This window comes from Rhea americana, unplaced genomic scaffold, assembly GCF_003343005.1.
Source record: "Rhea americana isolate MKP2758 unplaced genomic scaffold, rheAme1 scaffold_58, whole genome shotgun sequence".
Classification (NCBI taxonomy): domain Eukaryota; kingdom Metazoa; phylum Chordata; class Aves; order Rheiformes; family Rheidae; genus Rhea; species Rhea americana.
The window spans coordinates 5,111,636-5,128,039 of NW_028186734.1; the positions used below are offsets into that span (position 1 = coordinate 5,111,636).

Here is a 16,404-nt window from a genome sequence, read left to right on the forward strand (position 1 = left end):
GCCTCCAAATCAAACAGGACTGTCTTAATAGACTAAGCTGCTTTTCAGTAATCTGAAGAGACTAAATTCACAGGTGCATGGCAAAAATTCTAGAGAAACTCAGTTGAAGTCTTCTGTATGAGCCATACGCTATATTAAGAGAAGCTACTCGAAAAATAACAGGATTCCCACCGCATCTTTAAGTCAGCATCAACATTAACCACCTTAAATGCGCTTCAAAATTTGTGCGCCATACAGAATAAACTGCTACAGTTGTTACTTACAGTTCAGCTGGAAGAGAACATAAATCACAGAGAGAATTTGCAGAAGTATAASCTCATTAATATTAAGATCTTAAACACTTGAGTTCCTGAGTGTTCTTAGGTTTTAGTTCTTTCAGACCAGACGTTTTAAAACTGCCTTATCTCTGCCCTTCCCAACTCCTTTCCCTCAACACCTTTTAAGTCACATCCCTGTGCTTTCAGCAGATTATACCTGGTATAGTTAGTTTCAATGAGCTAGAAAGCTCTCCAGCCATTTCGGTAAGCGTAGAGTAAGTTTTTGAGAACTCACAGAATGAACACAGTTATTAGCTTTGTCTTGAGGCTAAAGAACTCAGGTTAAGATTCAGCTACTGAACGTCTAGCTTTTGGTAGCTAAACATATTGTGATCTAATGAGAACCTTGACAAGAGGGAAGAACAAGAGCCACCACTAGTATCTKACTCTAAGAAAATACACCAGAGGAGCAGCTAGAAGGTGAAAGGGCATGCAAGGAAAGGGTGAGGGGAAAGCCTTAAGTTCAATAAGAAAGTTTAGAGAAACTATCTCATCAAATCATCTCTTTCTAAAAAATGTGTTAAAAACAGTACAATCTTTTTATTGGTAAAAATATCAAAATAAAAGAGAGTTAACAATAAAGAGGTATCTTTCAAGTAAGTGAAACTCTTCTCCAGATGCATGGCAGTAAAGAACAAATTCTGGTGTATTAGGTCTCACAGTGAAGTAGACTAAAGCAGCTAAGGATGTTTCATGAGCACAGTAGCTTGTAATTAAAAAACTTACAGCAGGAGCAGAAAGTCCTGAACATCAGCGGGTAAGTATAAGGAACTCTCGAGATAAGGGGCAGTTCACAAGGAGCATTAACTGAAGGATGGGAAAGTCAGAAACCATGGAACTATTTCGAACTGGAAAAATTTCTTCAGACTTGCTTAAAATCAGCAGGAGTTTAAGATTTTAAACCATCACAGGTCCAAGTATTCATCTAAAGATTCTCAAGAAGAACCTGTATAAATTTAGTGAATTATTAACTAGTTTATATCCAGCCTCCACGTCACCAAAAAGTTTAAGTACTTTTAAAGAACTTTAAGAGGTCAACACATAGCTGTGCTCACATATACACAGCTCAATTATACTAACATGAAAAAAAAAAATCAACTACAAATGAAAACAGCTCACAGGAAGAGATGTGCATACATGGTTCATGTCACATAGGAGAAAGCACCAAGTTTTTTTAAATGACAAATTTATAAATATTAAGAGTCACCTTTTTCAGATCAGTTTAAGGTTTAGTCAACAGGTGTGCAATGCCACATGCAATGGGGTAAGAATTACCAGAATCAGAAACAGACCAGTTAATCCAGTGTATTAGTTACAATTAATACAATTATGTCAATGTATTACTGCATAATTCTTCCACATCTTAATTACTATGTACAGTACTGGTTCTCTCTCTCTTTCAAGAGAAGATAATACTAAAGATAAGAATAACAAAGATGACTACAGATTTAAGAACCATTTCCATGATGGTTCAATTTAGATAGACAAGGACTCTTCAGGGACAAACTTCATGGAGGAGCAGATAACAGAAATTTTGAACTCTGGCTTTGAAGCAAAGAAGAAAGGAATGTCAGAATTCTAAACATACAAATCTCATAGTTGAGAATTTTTCATTAGAAATAAATAACAGATTTCAGACTATCTTGGTGACTAAAAAAAAGGTAGTATTAAAGGTGCTAACCCTGTGGAAAAGAAATCCTACACTGCCCTCTTACTTCCAAAGAAATTCTTCCGGGTTCTCAAATCTTCAGTTTAAGCATTCAGATCTTGCTTCTCTTATAGCCTTACTAGACCATAGTATCATTCAGTTTGAATTAATATGAGAGAGTGTATGTGCACATACAGTTTAAGTCTTGTTCAGTGAGGAATTACGCTCTGCAGATGATTGTTATAAACTACAGTTATTTCAGCTGCAATGGATGACAGTGACAAAAGTCTATTTTCAAGATTGAAAATAGTCCACACTGTGGTGAAAGTTTAAAGATTTATGACATTTAATGCATCCCCAAAAATATAAACTTATGTCAATATATCTAACAATTACACTGGAACTTGCAATTAGCTGAAGAGTTTAGTTTTCTAAGCTAACCTGAAAGAGGCAAAAAAAACCATTGCTTTTACTAGATAACACGGATATTGGTAAACACTTGAGGTTTCTGCATCTTACAAACAGTAGTACTGTGCAGCTCATTATGAATTCATAGCACTCTGAAACACAAGCCCTAAGAACATGTTGTGATACTAGTTTTACGGCTTTAAGTGCTGGACATAAAGGTAGCACAAATACTTGAATTCTTACCAAGGCAGTCAGTTTCCCAGTTTCTCCCTCTCTTGCTGCTCCTAAGAGCTCTTCTTCCAGTTTCCTTTCTTGTGTCCTTTCCACTGCTTTTAAAGAAGGATTTTAACAGTCATATTAGTAAAAGTAGTACTTACGTCTGAAGCAGTGCATTTAAGAAACTGTACCAAAATAAGCCTAGAGAAAGAAAGGTTTCTAGTATCATTATCTGGGACATGTACTGATAGCATCTAAGCAGAGTATTTTTTCCAGAAAAGTCTGTATCAGAGATAATGTTCAAAAACAAGTAATATTCTAAAAGTTTGGGGTACGTATTTTATACTACCACCCTCAACTCTACCCCCTAASAAAAAGGGAAATCAGGTAAAATGTATGCTTTCTTTCCCACCCCATCAGATCTTCCATGCACTCTTCTCACCTTCTTTTCTATTCTTTCTACCATCCCACAGGAATTCTGATTTTTCTCTAACAATTAAGCAGATTAGTGTCTAGAAAGGAATTATCTGTGTACTTGCATGTAGAATGGGAAGAAAGTTCAACTTTTGCATACAGTCTGTGTACTAGACATGACACTTCAGCAGTATTTAGGGGTAGCACATTATTAATAACACCAGGAAGCAACAGAGCTCTTGAACTCTCCAACCTTAAGACCAGTCAGCCCTACGTAAGTAATTGGGGCACCATCTGCCTCACTTTTACCACCTCCAAGATGGCAGAGGAAGTGAGGCAGAGGATTTCCTTTTTAAATAATCTCTAAGGCTGCAATAGTAAGTCCTAAACTTGATCCAACACTGACTCACCTTTATAAAGTGTTCAGGATTTTGTTCTTTAACAATCTTATTGTCGTAAAGCCATTATTTTTGGCTAGTTTTTCCTCATTCTAGTGAGCTAAGGCTTTGACTGCCATTTACCATTCAGAATTGTAGCACATAACATCCCAATAGAATTGAAATATTTACTTGAATAATGCTGTAGGTATTTATAATACTTATTTCTCCAAGTAAATTCCAGTTATATTGTGGAAAAACAACCAATATTGCAGGAAAAAAAATATGGCCTTTTTTTTAAAAAATGACTAAATTTAAAGAGAGAATACAARTGAGCTTCAGCAACTTGTAAGGAAAGAACAGCTTCAGAAAGTACAAACGTTTAGAAACATTCTATGAGCTATGAAAGTTACCTTCCAACATATTCCTTATCTCTTTATCATGAGTAACTTCTTTTGCAGTCTGTCCACTCCCATTAACAATAGAAGTATCAGCATTACGTTGCAAGAGTAACATCACCACCTCCTGGAAAACAAGTTGACAAGCATTTTTCATCTATCTCAAAGCCAGAATTGGGCTTTTAGCTAACATTAGCTGAGGAACAGCTTCTCACCACAGCTGAGTTATGAGAACAGGAAGGGATGTTTTAGAGAGCCTGAGGGACTCAGTTGTGGGACTGACTGCAACCTTCTCTTTCATGTTAGTCAAGCCGAGGGAACCAACAGGAAACAAGTTACAGCTGGAGCAACCCAGACTGATTTAAAAGCCTATCTTTGTGCCTCACACAAATACTGAATTTGATAGATTAAAAAAAAGGCATGTTGAGCACTTTTGATAAAGGGAACCTTGTGATTAAAGAAGTCACCCTTTCAGAAGGGCCATGTGGTTATCCACAGAGGTGGTATTAGTTTGGAAACAACAGTTGGAAGTGGGGAACAAGAAAACCAGTCTCACGTTACAGATCTATAAAAAGCACTTTGGTTCCAGCTTTCTAGAAAAAATAGCATTTCCAGACACCAAACAGACCAGTGTGGCCTGTTTTCCCCTCCTCACTTCCCCTCCAGAAACCACTAAAACAATGCTGGCTGCTCTCTATGTAKATATGCATTTAGTAAGGAGGAAATATTTCAACTATATTTGTACCGTGTCAAACAAATACAAGCACAAGTGCAGATCATTGTATTTTAGCAGTAGATGACAGATCTTTACACTGGTTTCCACAGAATAATTAGCACCTGCAGCTGGAGATAGTGCCATGCCTAAGTGCTTTGCCGCTGGCACAGAGCAGATCTCCTGCCAGAACAGAAGCAGCATCAGTTAGGCAGTTGCACAAGTAGTGCACAGTACTTCTGTTGAAGACATCTATCACAATTTCTTTCTTCCACTGCTAGCAACATTCTTATCAACAAAAAGCCAAAGAGATACGACAAAGTACAGCAAGGAAGAGGAYAGACCAGTCTTCTCCTGTCCTCAAAAGGGAGATATGTGTATCATGTTTTTGTTTTGGACAGAGTCGCACCAGCTGTGAAAAAAGTCTAATGTCCCTGGTTCTTTTGAACACACTGTACCAAAACAGATAGTAATTCACTTTCTGGGAGATACTGTATGAACAACTTTTTATAGAGATGTCATGCTAGAGTTTTGCTAGTAACCCTATGAGAGAGCCTCAAAAAAAACCCAACACACATTACCTTCCGCCCTGTGAAAGCTGCGCGATGGAGTGGAGTGTCCCCCATGTCATTCAGCACATTCACATCTGCACCAGCCTAAAGAGCAAAAGAAATCTGAATGTCCCTTCAATAACGCCTGCATAGCTATTCGCTCTAACTGGGGGGGAGCAGGCCACTGTGATGAAAGGCCTTACGGCGTATCAGACTAGAGCCGTAACACGGCCACAACGGCAACCAAGTACATATGCAAGATTCAAAGCCAGAATAAATAGTTTCCAAATGGAAATGCCTCCCTTATTTTTTCCAGGGCTGTCTTTCATTTCTGAGAAGAAAGTATATAGAAGACAAGTTTAACAGATTTTCTTTTTTTTAACTACTAAAAGAACTGTAACAGTACTGGATAACATGCAAACATGTATTATTACTACAAATAAACAACATAGGGTAGCAGAACCTCAGATTCAACAAGCTTTGTTCTCTCTAAATACATATCGTTACTCTTTCACCAAAATAAAAACTTCAGTGTCAGTATTAAGATTGTACTACCTGAAAATTAACCCTTTCTTTTCTAGCATCTTTGTCTCAACTCTCCTGTTCTCTTGTTTCCCACCTTCCCCATCCCATTCCCTTTGAAAGGAAGAGTGTTTGGCACACTGTGYAGGCACTGTTCCAGCAGAACAAGAAAGCTTACCTTTAAGTGTCTCTTCTACACTGTTTTACCTAGTCTCTCAAARGTCAGAAAGAGGTCAAGATGTACTTAACTTTATCACATACATGCCTTGATCACGTAGTTTAACCAGATCTCTCTCCTGGCCTAAAGTTAGCTGACAGGCTCCAACTCTAGTTCTTATAATTGCAGAGCCCTTTTTCTGATCATACTGGACTTCCTCTTTGAATATGAAATCTAGGCCCTAGTATGCATAGAGTTTTATATGCCAGCTTCCAGAGATGTGTGGCCTCCTTTATTATTCATCTTAATTCTTTAGCTAATACCCTTTCAAAAGCCCTACAAGCAATGAATAAAGAGCACTTAGGGTTGTGTAATGTCTTTCAACTCTGGAAGGGCTGATAAATGCATTAAGTGACAAAACTTCACCTTTTGCATTAAGTAGCCCTCTTGGATTGAGAGCATCATCATCTACTGAGCAGGTGCAAAGGCTAGAGAAGAATTTTCCAAAGAAATCTCAGCTTTATTTCCTGCTTTAGAGTCACAATTACAGTTGGTAGTCTTTATTCCAAACAGATTTCAAATTTCATTAGCTACCTTTGCATCTGAGCGTGTTTAAAGTGTTCTTGCTGTCTAAAGCAAAAGCTTTCAGACAGGAACATGGTGTCCAAATTACACAGTAAAGGTTGGTTGAAGTTACCCTGAGGATGGGGGATAAGAAAAGACCTTAGTCAGAGAWAACCGAAAATGTACTCCAGAGGTTGCTATGAAGAGACAAATGGGTCAGCTCTGACCACAGAAGCTACGAGTTCAACATCTCTAAGAAGTCAGAAAGAAACAGTAAGTCAAACTATGTTAGTTTGTGCCTGGGAAAAAAWATATATATATATATAAGTTACTTTGCGAGAATTCTGCACATACTTCTTTGTACAACTGCACCATACAATCAGCCCAWTTTTTTGCATCTGAAACACTTCAGCCTTTCCTACAACACAATCCGTGAAACTGCCTGAATTTTATACGTATAAGTACTACAGTAAACCAGATCAGATTCTTGAAGTAAATGCATTACTACTACCTGTTACTGGCTTATTATATGCAGATATTCATTGAGCATGACAAGGAYTGAAGCTTTCACAAGTGCATAGCTATATACTGTATAATGTTTTTCATTCCAACATTCAGATGGTTACATAAGCAAACACACACATGTTTCATGAGAAAGTTAGTTCACTACTGATAGCTGTAAACACTGTTCAAAGTAACTACAGTATACTACTGCAACATCCCAGCAACTTCCAGTGTCRTTATCTTGAGTCCTTGTAACCAGGAATGACCTTCTTAATATTGCAACTGTTCCACTCCCTGGTTTTAACAGTCAGCTTAGTTATCTGTATTACACACAGATAAACTGTAAGAGTGGCTCTGTCTCTCTACYAACAAGCCTTTCTTCCATCACAAAAAAATGAGTAAATACTAAGTGCTTCTAGCATAAGAATCTTCTGCCTTATGCAGAGAGAGAAGTAGAGAGATACCTTCAGCAAATCGTCTACCACAACAGCATGTCCGAAGTAGCATGCAAGGTGAAGAGGTGTCCAACCCAAATTAGATTTACTTCTGCCTAGAAGATACAAAACAGAAACAGGAAAATTAAGTTTTGGTAACACAACACAAGTTGTTTTGAGGAGTGGTATGGAYGACTATTCTTCATAGTAACATAAGAAAGGCATTTGGTGTATTTTTGGCTTTCGTTTTTTGGAGCACAGAAGCCAGGAGGCATCATTACAATTCATTTAAACTGAATCACTAGATCAGGCCRTGGTCTGAGTAAATTACAGATTCAAATCTATGAAATCTTTGTGGAAGAAGAAAGCCATGCTGTTTGATGGCAATTAAAACCTTTGTCTTCATGTAGKATCTTGTGCCTTGACACTAGCAACAAGTTTCAGTTACTTTCATTCAGTGCGCAAAGCGCACACAGAGTGCAAGTACACATATTTCTCTTAGGTGGATCAAAAACGTTTGGCTTACCTGGTTTTATTTCTTGCACATAAAATGAGAACTAAGACAAAGTATCTTCAGAACAGAGATTCAGAATAAAACAGTTGGTATGGACCAAAGTTTGCAGCTTTTTGTAGCTTGGATTCAYTTTTTTAAACACAAAAAGCCTTATTAAGAAAGTTTCATAATTTTAAAAACTCTGCAACGAGACAAGCGTGGGCAGAAAGCAGACACAGAAGCAACAACCTAAAGGATAATAGCAGTTACACGTTAATGAGCTTTTAGAGCATTTCCTAAAGGACTGAAATTCAAGAAYTGTCCTACAATCACTTCTTTTAAAAGCAGGATATGAAAGCGTTGGGGACTACTACTAAGCTAGCAGTTCATGTTAGCTTCCCTGTGTTGCAACACTCCATTGTATCGAGCAAAGCTGATTCAAGCTTTGTGCTTACTATGCAACAAGACCACAACATTCTGAGTGCTACCCAAAAGCTATGGAACCCAAGGGGACAAGAGGCATTCAACTGTATTAAGTTACAGTCACCATCAAGTTTTCTCCTTAAGCACTGAATTTAGGAAAACGCGCAACATCAGCCACTAGCACAAGCAAAAAAAAAGAGAACTACAAATTCATCATTCTCTTTTTAACTTTCATTTTAAAACTAACATTAGAATAGGGTTCAGAGCTGAAATACTTCCCAATTCCTTGTAATTGTTTCCACCTAACATTTCTGCCTACTACTGGCTATTTGTTTTGTTATTTGGTTCTCTCTCCAACTTCTCTTGTTCCAATCTCAGATTCAATACCTTTCTCTCATCCTAGTCTGGCCTACTGAGTTCCTGCCCTAAGTGACTGATGGATCTAAGTACCACAGAAAATACGTGGTCCACGTGGACCACCAATTCTGGGACTATACTGAATAGCATACCAACGGAGATCATCTGTATCAGTCTAGCAGAGCAGAACTCCTTGCACTCTGACCAGTAAGTAACACTAAGATCTAAATGATGTAAGCTCAGCTTTTAAGTTTCCATTGAGCATCATATCACTCAATACCAAAACAGGCATCACAAAATTCACATTTTTTAAAAAAAATTGACGATMTACACTTCCCAGTGAACTCTGACCGATTGAAGACACTGCTTTAGGTCACTAGGTGTATGAATAAGTCATTTTTAGGAATCACACATACTGCTGTGGCTTAACAGCCATGCTACCTTGCCAAGTAACACGACAGGGAGTTATATATATATATATATGCCAAGGTCTATACTAAACTGACACTATCCCTCTGAAAGTTCCAAAGTATGTGAGCTGCTTTTAAGAAGGCTTGAACACTGGTCCTGATCTGAGCCTTCCCAGCCACAAAAGGACAAATGAAAAGTTCTTTCAAAGAACACAACAAGGGTCAAAACTGTGCTGAGCTCACACAATTAGCCCAAGACAGGCATTAGTTACAGAGATGACAAGACAGTGCTGCTGCCAAGAAATTTCATTATTAAAAAAATGAGAAATTTGTTGAGATAAGATGTTTTTATTCAATAAAGTGCCAGAGGTCTTTGCTCTGCACCTACACTGAATGTCTGTGCTTCTGATATCAGCTGAGCAGTTACTTCAAGCTCTTGAGGTATACGTTACTTCTCTTCAAGTGACCACAAGTATCTGCCCTTTACTGCATTGTATGTTTTCTACCAGGACATCAGTGTACTGGGGAGAATGAGAAGATAGACAAGAAAAAAATAGGAAAACAGACGAACACAATAAAAACCCAACAATCCCCCTTCTCCCTCAATTCTTTGCTTTGATGCCACTTGGCTGTAAATCTCAAATCACTCAATTAATAAAATGAACTATAACTAGATGGTCATCTTTGGGTTGTGGTCTGTCAGGCTGCTATGCAATCATTCAAATATATATTTTGGCATAATATACTTGCTATTGATCACTCATCTTATTTTACAGTTTTCTCACATTGCAAGGTCTAGATATTCAAAGTTCTTTTATTTAAGGAGAACGAGCCAATGCAGACAGGGCCTTTAATTGCTCAACTCTTTTGGATGAAACTCAGGTTTGGTATTATTTTAATGTAGCTACCTCTTCTGCAACCAGTGATCTGAGAAAACTGGAAATTGAAGTTTACTTCACTTGGCTTGACTTTCATCAAGCACGTCTTCCTTATCTTCCCAACTGCAACACAACAAGCATGACAAGCCTGGATTTGTTTGCWCTTCCTTCACTTTTGCTGAAATCAAGATGTTGGGATCATTGCTCATGGTTACGTATCTAATGTGCAGTCTCAGCAAGGGTTCACCCATGCAAAGAGAAGACACTTTACAAGATGCTGAAGGTAAGTTTTGATGCTCAAGCACATAAATCTTTCAGACTCAAGACTCCTATGGTGCTTTTGAGGGGAAGTTTACACTACCTCGAGTATGGCCTTCTACCTACTCCAAAAGTACTTTATTCCATCACTGCCAGGTCAGATGCAAGTTCTGAAGGAGCGGCTGCAGCACTGAAGATACCCCACATCCTGTCTTTCTAGGGACATCTATCATTATCTAGAAATTAATCATAGAAAGACAAGAGGCTGAAAGGAAGAGGGAAGAGAAGAAAGATTGAAGATTGCAAAATGTTACAGTCTACAGCCTTCATTTTAATAAATTATCCTGTGGTTATGCAATTACTATCCGGTATTATGCAACAGATCAGAATTTGCAGCAAGATACTGGTTTTGGTAGTTAGGAGACTTAACAGCAGCGCTAGTTATACTGTAGATGCTGGCTGGTCTGAGTTTGTCTTAGATAATTTCCAGTGGGGAAAGAAAGCAAAATAATCAAAATGGTCAGTAGCCTCTGAAGAATAGCTTTGTAAGAATAAAGATTAAACTCTGAAGTTTAACACTACCAGAACAGTTCCTCCAGAAAATACTCCAGTCACACTTATTTGTCTTCTGACAGATCAACCCATTTAGAAGAATTAAAGACCAGAGAATTCATCCAGTAGGGATTCCATATTCAGAATTACTTTGTTTCATCTAAACTACTATCAACACATTCCCTCTAGTTTCCCAGATCTACCATTACCATGCATTTATTAACTGGCTGGCAGCCACATATTGCTAAACTGGAAGAGTTAACAGCTAAGCACTGTCTATCTTTCCCTTCATTAGCTGAGTGTCTTCTACCTATCTGCTGACTTTCACAATACTAGCATTCAACTTTGATCAGGAATGCTAACTTGAGACCAATTTGCATTATTTACCACTTGATTGCAGATTATGCCATTTTATTAGGCCTTCTTACCTTTAGATTATGTTTAAGAACAACACATCTGAGAAGCTCTGTAAACTCTAAGCATAGCACATTCCAGTGATCTACTTACGTGCACTGCTGTATGAATCTTAGCATTTTTCTTCCAACTGGCACTACAGATGATGTCATGAATGTTTCCAAAGGACATACTTGTGAGGGTGGAAGATTCTAGCTCCATCTAGTTCACTTCTAAATTATGAACTAGCTTCCTGAAGATGAAGTGTGAAGAGTTTGGTTTTACATACAGCTTGTGTTGTGAGGTGAGCACTTTAACTATTGTGAAAACACAGACAAGGCTGAATAGTCAAACAAAAGCATGAGTAAACTCTTGATTAAGAACTGAAGTTGGGAAAGGGATAGAACTTGTTTGGCTAACAGCCTTTGTCATGACTGAGAGAGGAAGGATGATTCCCCCTCCCAGCCCACATATACACCTTATAGCACTATCTTCTCTGTTCTAATTAACTGCTGAATGCTGAACAAAGAAACATCAGTCTGTGTAGAAAAAGCAGGATACAGATCCACTTTCTTGAAGCAAGTAGAAACACTTGTGTAAATAAAAAGAGAAATACAAAGCTATTTAAAAACTAAAAAATAGGGTAGTCTGCTACTGCTAACAAGCTTGCTAATCCAGCCCCAGTTTGAAGTTCTAACGCTCAGCAAGCAAGTTGCTTAAGTTCAACTATTTGTTGATATGCCTATGCAGAATTGCAAAGTTGGCCAAAGACCCGCACCAGCAATTTCTATTTTCTCTTCCCAAGTGATCTAGTATACATCTAAAAGAAAAAAAGAACATACTGCTACAAGGAGGATTGGGACAAATTAAGAGATGTAGCTGCTGATAATGAATTGATAATGAACCATGGCTTAAAAATCTGATCTAGCAGAGCGTACATAAGGTACCTGATCTCCTCTGCAGCCTTGGTTGAGGCTCTTTACATCCCTGAAACATCCCCTTACATCCTGGACTGTTTTGCTTAATATTATAAACATAACAGCTTGGGTGTTGGCAGAAAGAGATACTACTTCTTCATCTTGTTGACATATCTAGCTTCAATGAACTACTCTGAGCGCTATACATTATATTTACCTATACTCTATTTTTACGATCCTTTCCCCACACAGTATGGCCTTAAAAGTCACAGGGTAAAAGCAGCAGCATAAGTGGTTTCTATTAGTCTACTGAGCACTTCAAAGAAAGCAAAGTTGTCCTACCAGTAACAGTTTCACTAATTGCAGCATCAGTGAGGCAGATGAGAAGAGGTACTAACCTTTACAGTTGATGTTAAAGATTATTTCTCCTTTGTCCATGCTATCCAAAAGCTGTTTAACTTCTTCAGAGTTTCCATTTCTAGCATCATGGAGAAGCTGCTGCTCTGCTTCTGTACTCATCTCTAATAAAGATACAAGAGACTGAATTTTACAATTGTCTTATGCTGCTCTAAGTTATGGCTTAATATAATACCGGTTTTCACCCTTATTTGTACAACCCCAGCATGAGAGAGGTAGTTATTTCCTAAGCAGAAGACCTTTAATATCAGTTCAAGCTGTTCTTCACTGTCCAGCACCTAGTCATGCCACTGTAGGAAACATTAAAATTTCTCATCTAAATATAGAAGTTAAAGAACATAATTCACATGTTTTCTTGCTTCTTGGTTTTCCAGGTTCCAAGTGTGATTTGGGTATTGAAACCGTATGACACAAGTGAGAAATATCTTTGCCACAAGCATAACCAACAAGCATTTACTTCTTCCTCTTAAGGCTTTCACCTTTTTCATGTAAGGTTCATGTAAGTTAGCTTTCCTACGCTAGCAGAGGTTTCTAGTGGACCCACAACATGTTTACGCTCTGCTGCACTGGATGGGCGGCTTGGTTATATCACAGACATTCACAGCTCCACAGGCAACAGATACTGCTGCAAGGCGAGAAGCCAGTCAACGAGAGAAGACACGATTTTGTTTCTTGTGACCACTGCAGTTGTTTCTGGGAAATCTACACAAGATGAAGCACTGGGTAAGCAAGGAAAAGCACATCATAGTGACAGATAATGTAATATCTAAGAGACTAGAAACCTAGAGCAGAGGACAGACTCCCAAAGGGCTGCGTACACTGAAATGGGAGTTTCCACCTGCCATTCAAATGGCAAAGGATTTGGAAGGGCAGAAGAGAAGAGAAGGGGAAACAATCTTCAAACTGAAGAACTTGCCAGATAAGACCAAACAATCCCTTTCCAGTYTGTTTCAGAAGAGCAGACTGGATCAGTCACCTGCAACCTGCCACAGACATGAGATACAACCTCTTTTTTCAAACAAGGGTTAAACAGTACTCCTGTTTGTGTCTGCTTTAGTCTACAGTTTTTCTAGAAGAAATAGCACTAGTACTTCTATAAAGCTTCAAGCCCTGAAGGTTTACCAGAGCCTTCTCTTCTGAACAGGAACCTATGCATTWGTCTAAGGCAACAGGTACAGCTTGTTGTTATTAGGGCATGTACCATTTGTCGAGCAAAGCTGTTTTACCAGAGTCTAGAGAAAGAACAAAATGAAATATACTGATGCATTATCAGTCTGCAACACTTCCTCTGAAGCTTAGCAATACTGTTTGGTGGACCACAGAACACAGCATTGAGAATCATATGCTCTGAAGCTAATAGCATAGTTAGAGCTCATTTTGCCGACTTACTCATTGAAAAAAAAGCAAAGCTCATCCTTCATTTCTCCCCCACGCATGACATTTCTTTAGCAATCTCTCAATGTATCACATGAAAAATCATACTCATATCATTACCCCATCTATGTGGGATGTTGACAAAAGACAGGAGGTACTTAGAGCAGTGCACATTCAATGCATTAAGAACCTTTCCCATTTGATATTGATGAGAAGAAAGAAAAGACTGCTTGGGAAGGGAATCAAAAAGCTGATCCAAATGCACAACTCTTATGTATGCAGCAGGGCTAGCAATGTGCATGAGCAGAATGTTAAACAGCTTAGAATACACAAAAAGCTGAATGACTAGGTAAAACTACTTGTATGGTTCTTTCCTTAACAGTCATTAGATCAAAACCACTGATTTTTCTCTTTTTTTTTTWAAAAAAAGAACTCTTACAGCAAATATTATCACACAAGTGAAACATGTAGTAATACGGCTAATAAAGGTCCATTTGCTTCAGTGTTAAGTTCCCAGAGACTTTGCTGTTTAGGTCCAGCCTTCAATTTCAATACACTTTGTAAGTCTGAAGTATGCAGTGATGCAGAAGAATGACTGGCTGGCTATTAGTCATAGTTAGAAGGGTCATTCACATGGAAATGTTCCTACAGTTGAGGCTAGAAAGTGAATGTGTCTGTGGTTATTCATTAGACAACAAGTGATACAGATCCTGAAGTTTTAGTTAGCAGAAGCTCAAGTTAGCACTAGTACCTAACTGAAGCCAGCAGCGAGGGGCTCTTAACAAAAGTTAGCATAATCTTGGAAAGACTGATTTAAGCAATATGATTTGCTCTTTAATGGAGTTGAGCAACAGCCAGCAGAGCCAGCAGATTGAGTGGCAAGTTTAGATTACTCAAAGAGATAAATACATAGGCACTCAAACTCCACAGGCTAGTAATTTTATTTGGTACATCTGCACACCACCTGAGATAGGAATATACTATTTGGTCACACGACCTGACATCCAAAGAGCTCCAAAATCCTCACCCAATGGTTTTGAGGTYGCATGACAGCTCACCAGCACTGAGAGACACACTCAATGGTTTAGTCTGGATTTATTAGCCATAAGATACTACTAACAAGTTAATCCCGATGAATTGGACTGCTTGTAAGTTAAGCTATTAGCCACTTACGTGAACTGACATCTGCTCAATCAGTGATGCTGCCATCATTACAGTAGTCCGTTAATCAGATAGAATCATAGAATGGTAAGGTTGGAAGGGACCTCTGGAGATCATCTAGTCCAACCCTCAGCGTAGCCCCGTACAGGGACTCACGACCTCGGCATTAGCAGCACCGTGCTCTAACCAACTGAACTAAACCTGCCCCCCTAGCTAAAYTGCTTTTCATGGCTTATCGTTATGCCTTGTACTGCTGGAAGGCTTGTGCGCTAGTCTCTACAGTCACTGGTATGCCATGAGAAAGTAAAACAGAAAAAACATTTAGTATCTCGATCATAGCTGAGATGCAACTGTGAGGCACTTCCGTTAAACCTATTAGGTCTACGTGAGCAGTACTTGACTGCTAAGTGAATCTTACCCTGTAAGAAGATATAAAGAATAGCACTGAAGATACTCTACTTCTATCTTCCTCTATGAACCTTCCACTGAAGAGATTTTCCTCACTCTGCTAAAACATCYGGGGTTGTTTTCAGCACAAACAGGACAGCCCAAGTTAGCACACTATTTGCACACCTGACTAAGGAATCTTGCAGAATACTCAACCACAGAAGGCCAGCTAACAACTGCTGATATACCAGCTATGTTTATCTAACTGCTAGGARACTCCAAGGAAAAAAATTGCTTTTCTCACCAAGAGGTCTATGAAGATCTAAAGTGCCATCCCTACTGAGCAGTATTGTTGATATGAACCGCTCACTTTTACTTTGATTTCTTCTCCCACGCTGAGGCCTCCTGCCAGATGTATACAGTCCAAAACAGCAACAAACCATGTTAACCAGCACATCGTYGGCTTTCGCTCAGCTGCAGCTTAACAAAGATTGCAGGCAGCAGAAACAGTACAGGCACTGCCCAATTTAACATGAAGGCTCTGAGTCAGCAGCTACTGGTGGCACAGGAAGCTTTCCATTCACGACGAGTTGTACAGCATTGGCTGCTCTTTCAGATCTCTCTCTAGCAATGAAAACTAGATTCCTAAGAGAGGATGACATTTGCTTAGGAAGACTTCTTACTTGTCCCAGCAAGTACGTGTTATGAAGGGAGGCTTGTAAAGGAGAGGATGAGAAGCCCCAAACCGCACAGACAGACAGAACCAGTCTACAAACCCGCACGACACACTGCACCAGTTCCACGGAGGAAGAGCTGCAGCATCAAAGCATGTAGTGATGCTCCCTAAGAAGAGTTACTTTAATTTACAGGTAAAACGTTCTAAAAACCAGAACTTCWGCACGCTTCTACGATGTGGTTCCCTCGGTACTTCGCGTCAAACAACCACTTACCTAAAACAGAGCTACCCCCGCTCAGTAACAGCTAATGCAGAGGCAACAACAGGCTCCCTCACCAACAGCTACTGCCATGGCACGGGTRTTTAAACTCATCGCCGCTCCGGGGCACCTCCTGGCTATTTTCTGCCCGCAGCTGAGCTCTGTCGGGTCAATTCCTGCCACTCCCGGCCGTGCTGCAGGCGCTCACCGCGGCTAGCGCGGGACCC

General features: G+C 39.2%; 1 protein-coding gene across 1 annotated transcript in view; it reads right to left on the reverse strand.

Moving 5' to 3' along the window:
* The window catches only part of OSBPL1A (oxysterol binding protein like 1A), a 77,594-nt gene that overhangs the window by 60,453 nt on the left and 737 nt on the right, over positions 1-16,404 (reverse strand). Inside the window, exons 2-6 of the mRNA XM_085319271.1 lie at positions 12,302-12,424; positions 7,253-7,338; positions 5,072-5,146; positions 3,794-3,905; positions 2,617-2,702 (exon numbers count right to left, since the gene is read on the reverse strand). Of these exons, the coding sequence (XP_085175397.1) occupies positions 2,617-2,702; positions 3,794-3,905; positions 5,072-5,146; positions 7,253-7,338; positions 12,302-12,422 (480 nt within the window). The 5' untranslated portion in view covers positions 12,423-12,424. The remainder of the gene's footprint in view (positions 1-2,616; positions 2,703-3,793; positions 3,906-5,071; positions 5,147-7,252; positions 7,339-12,301; positions 12,425-16,404) is intronic.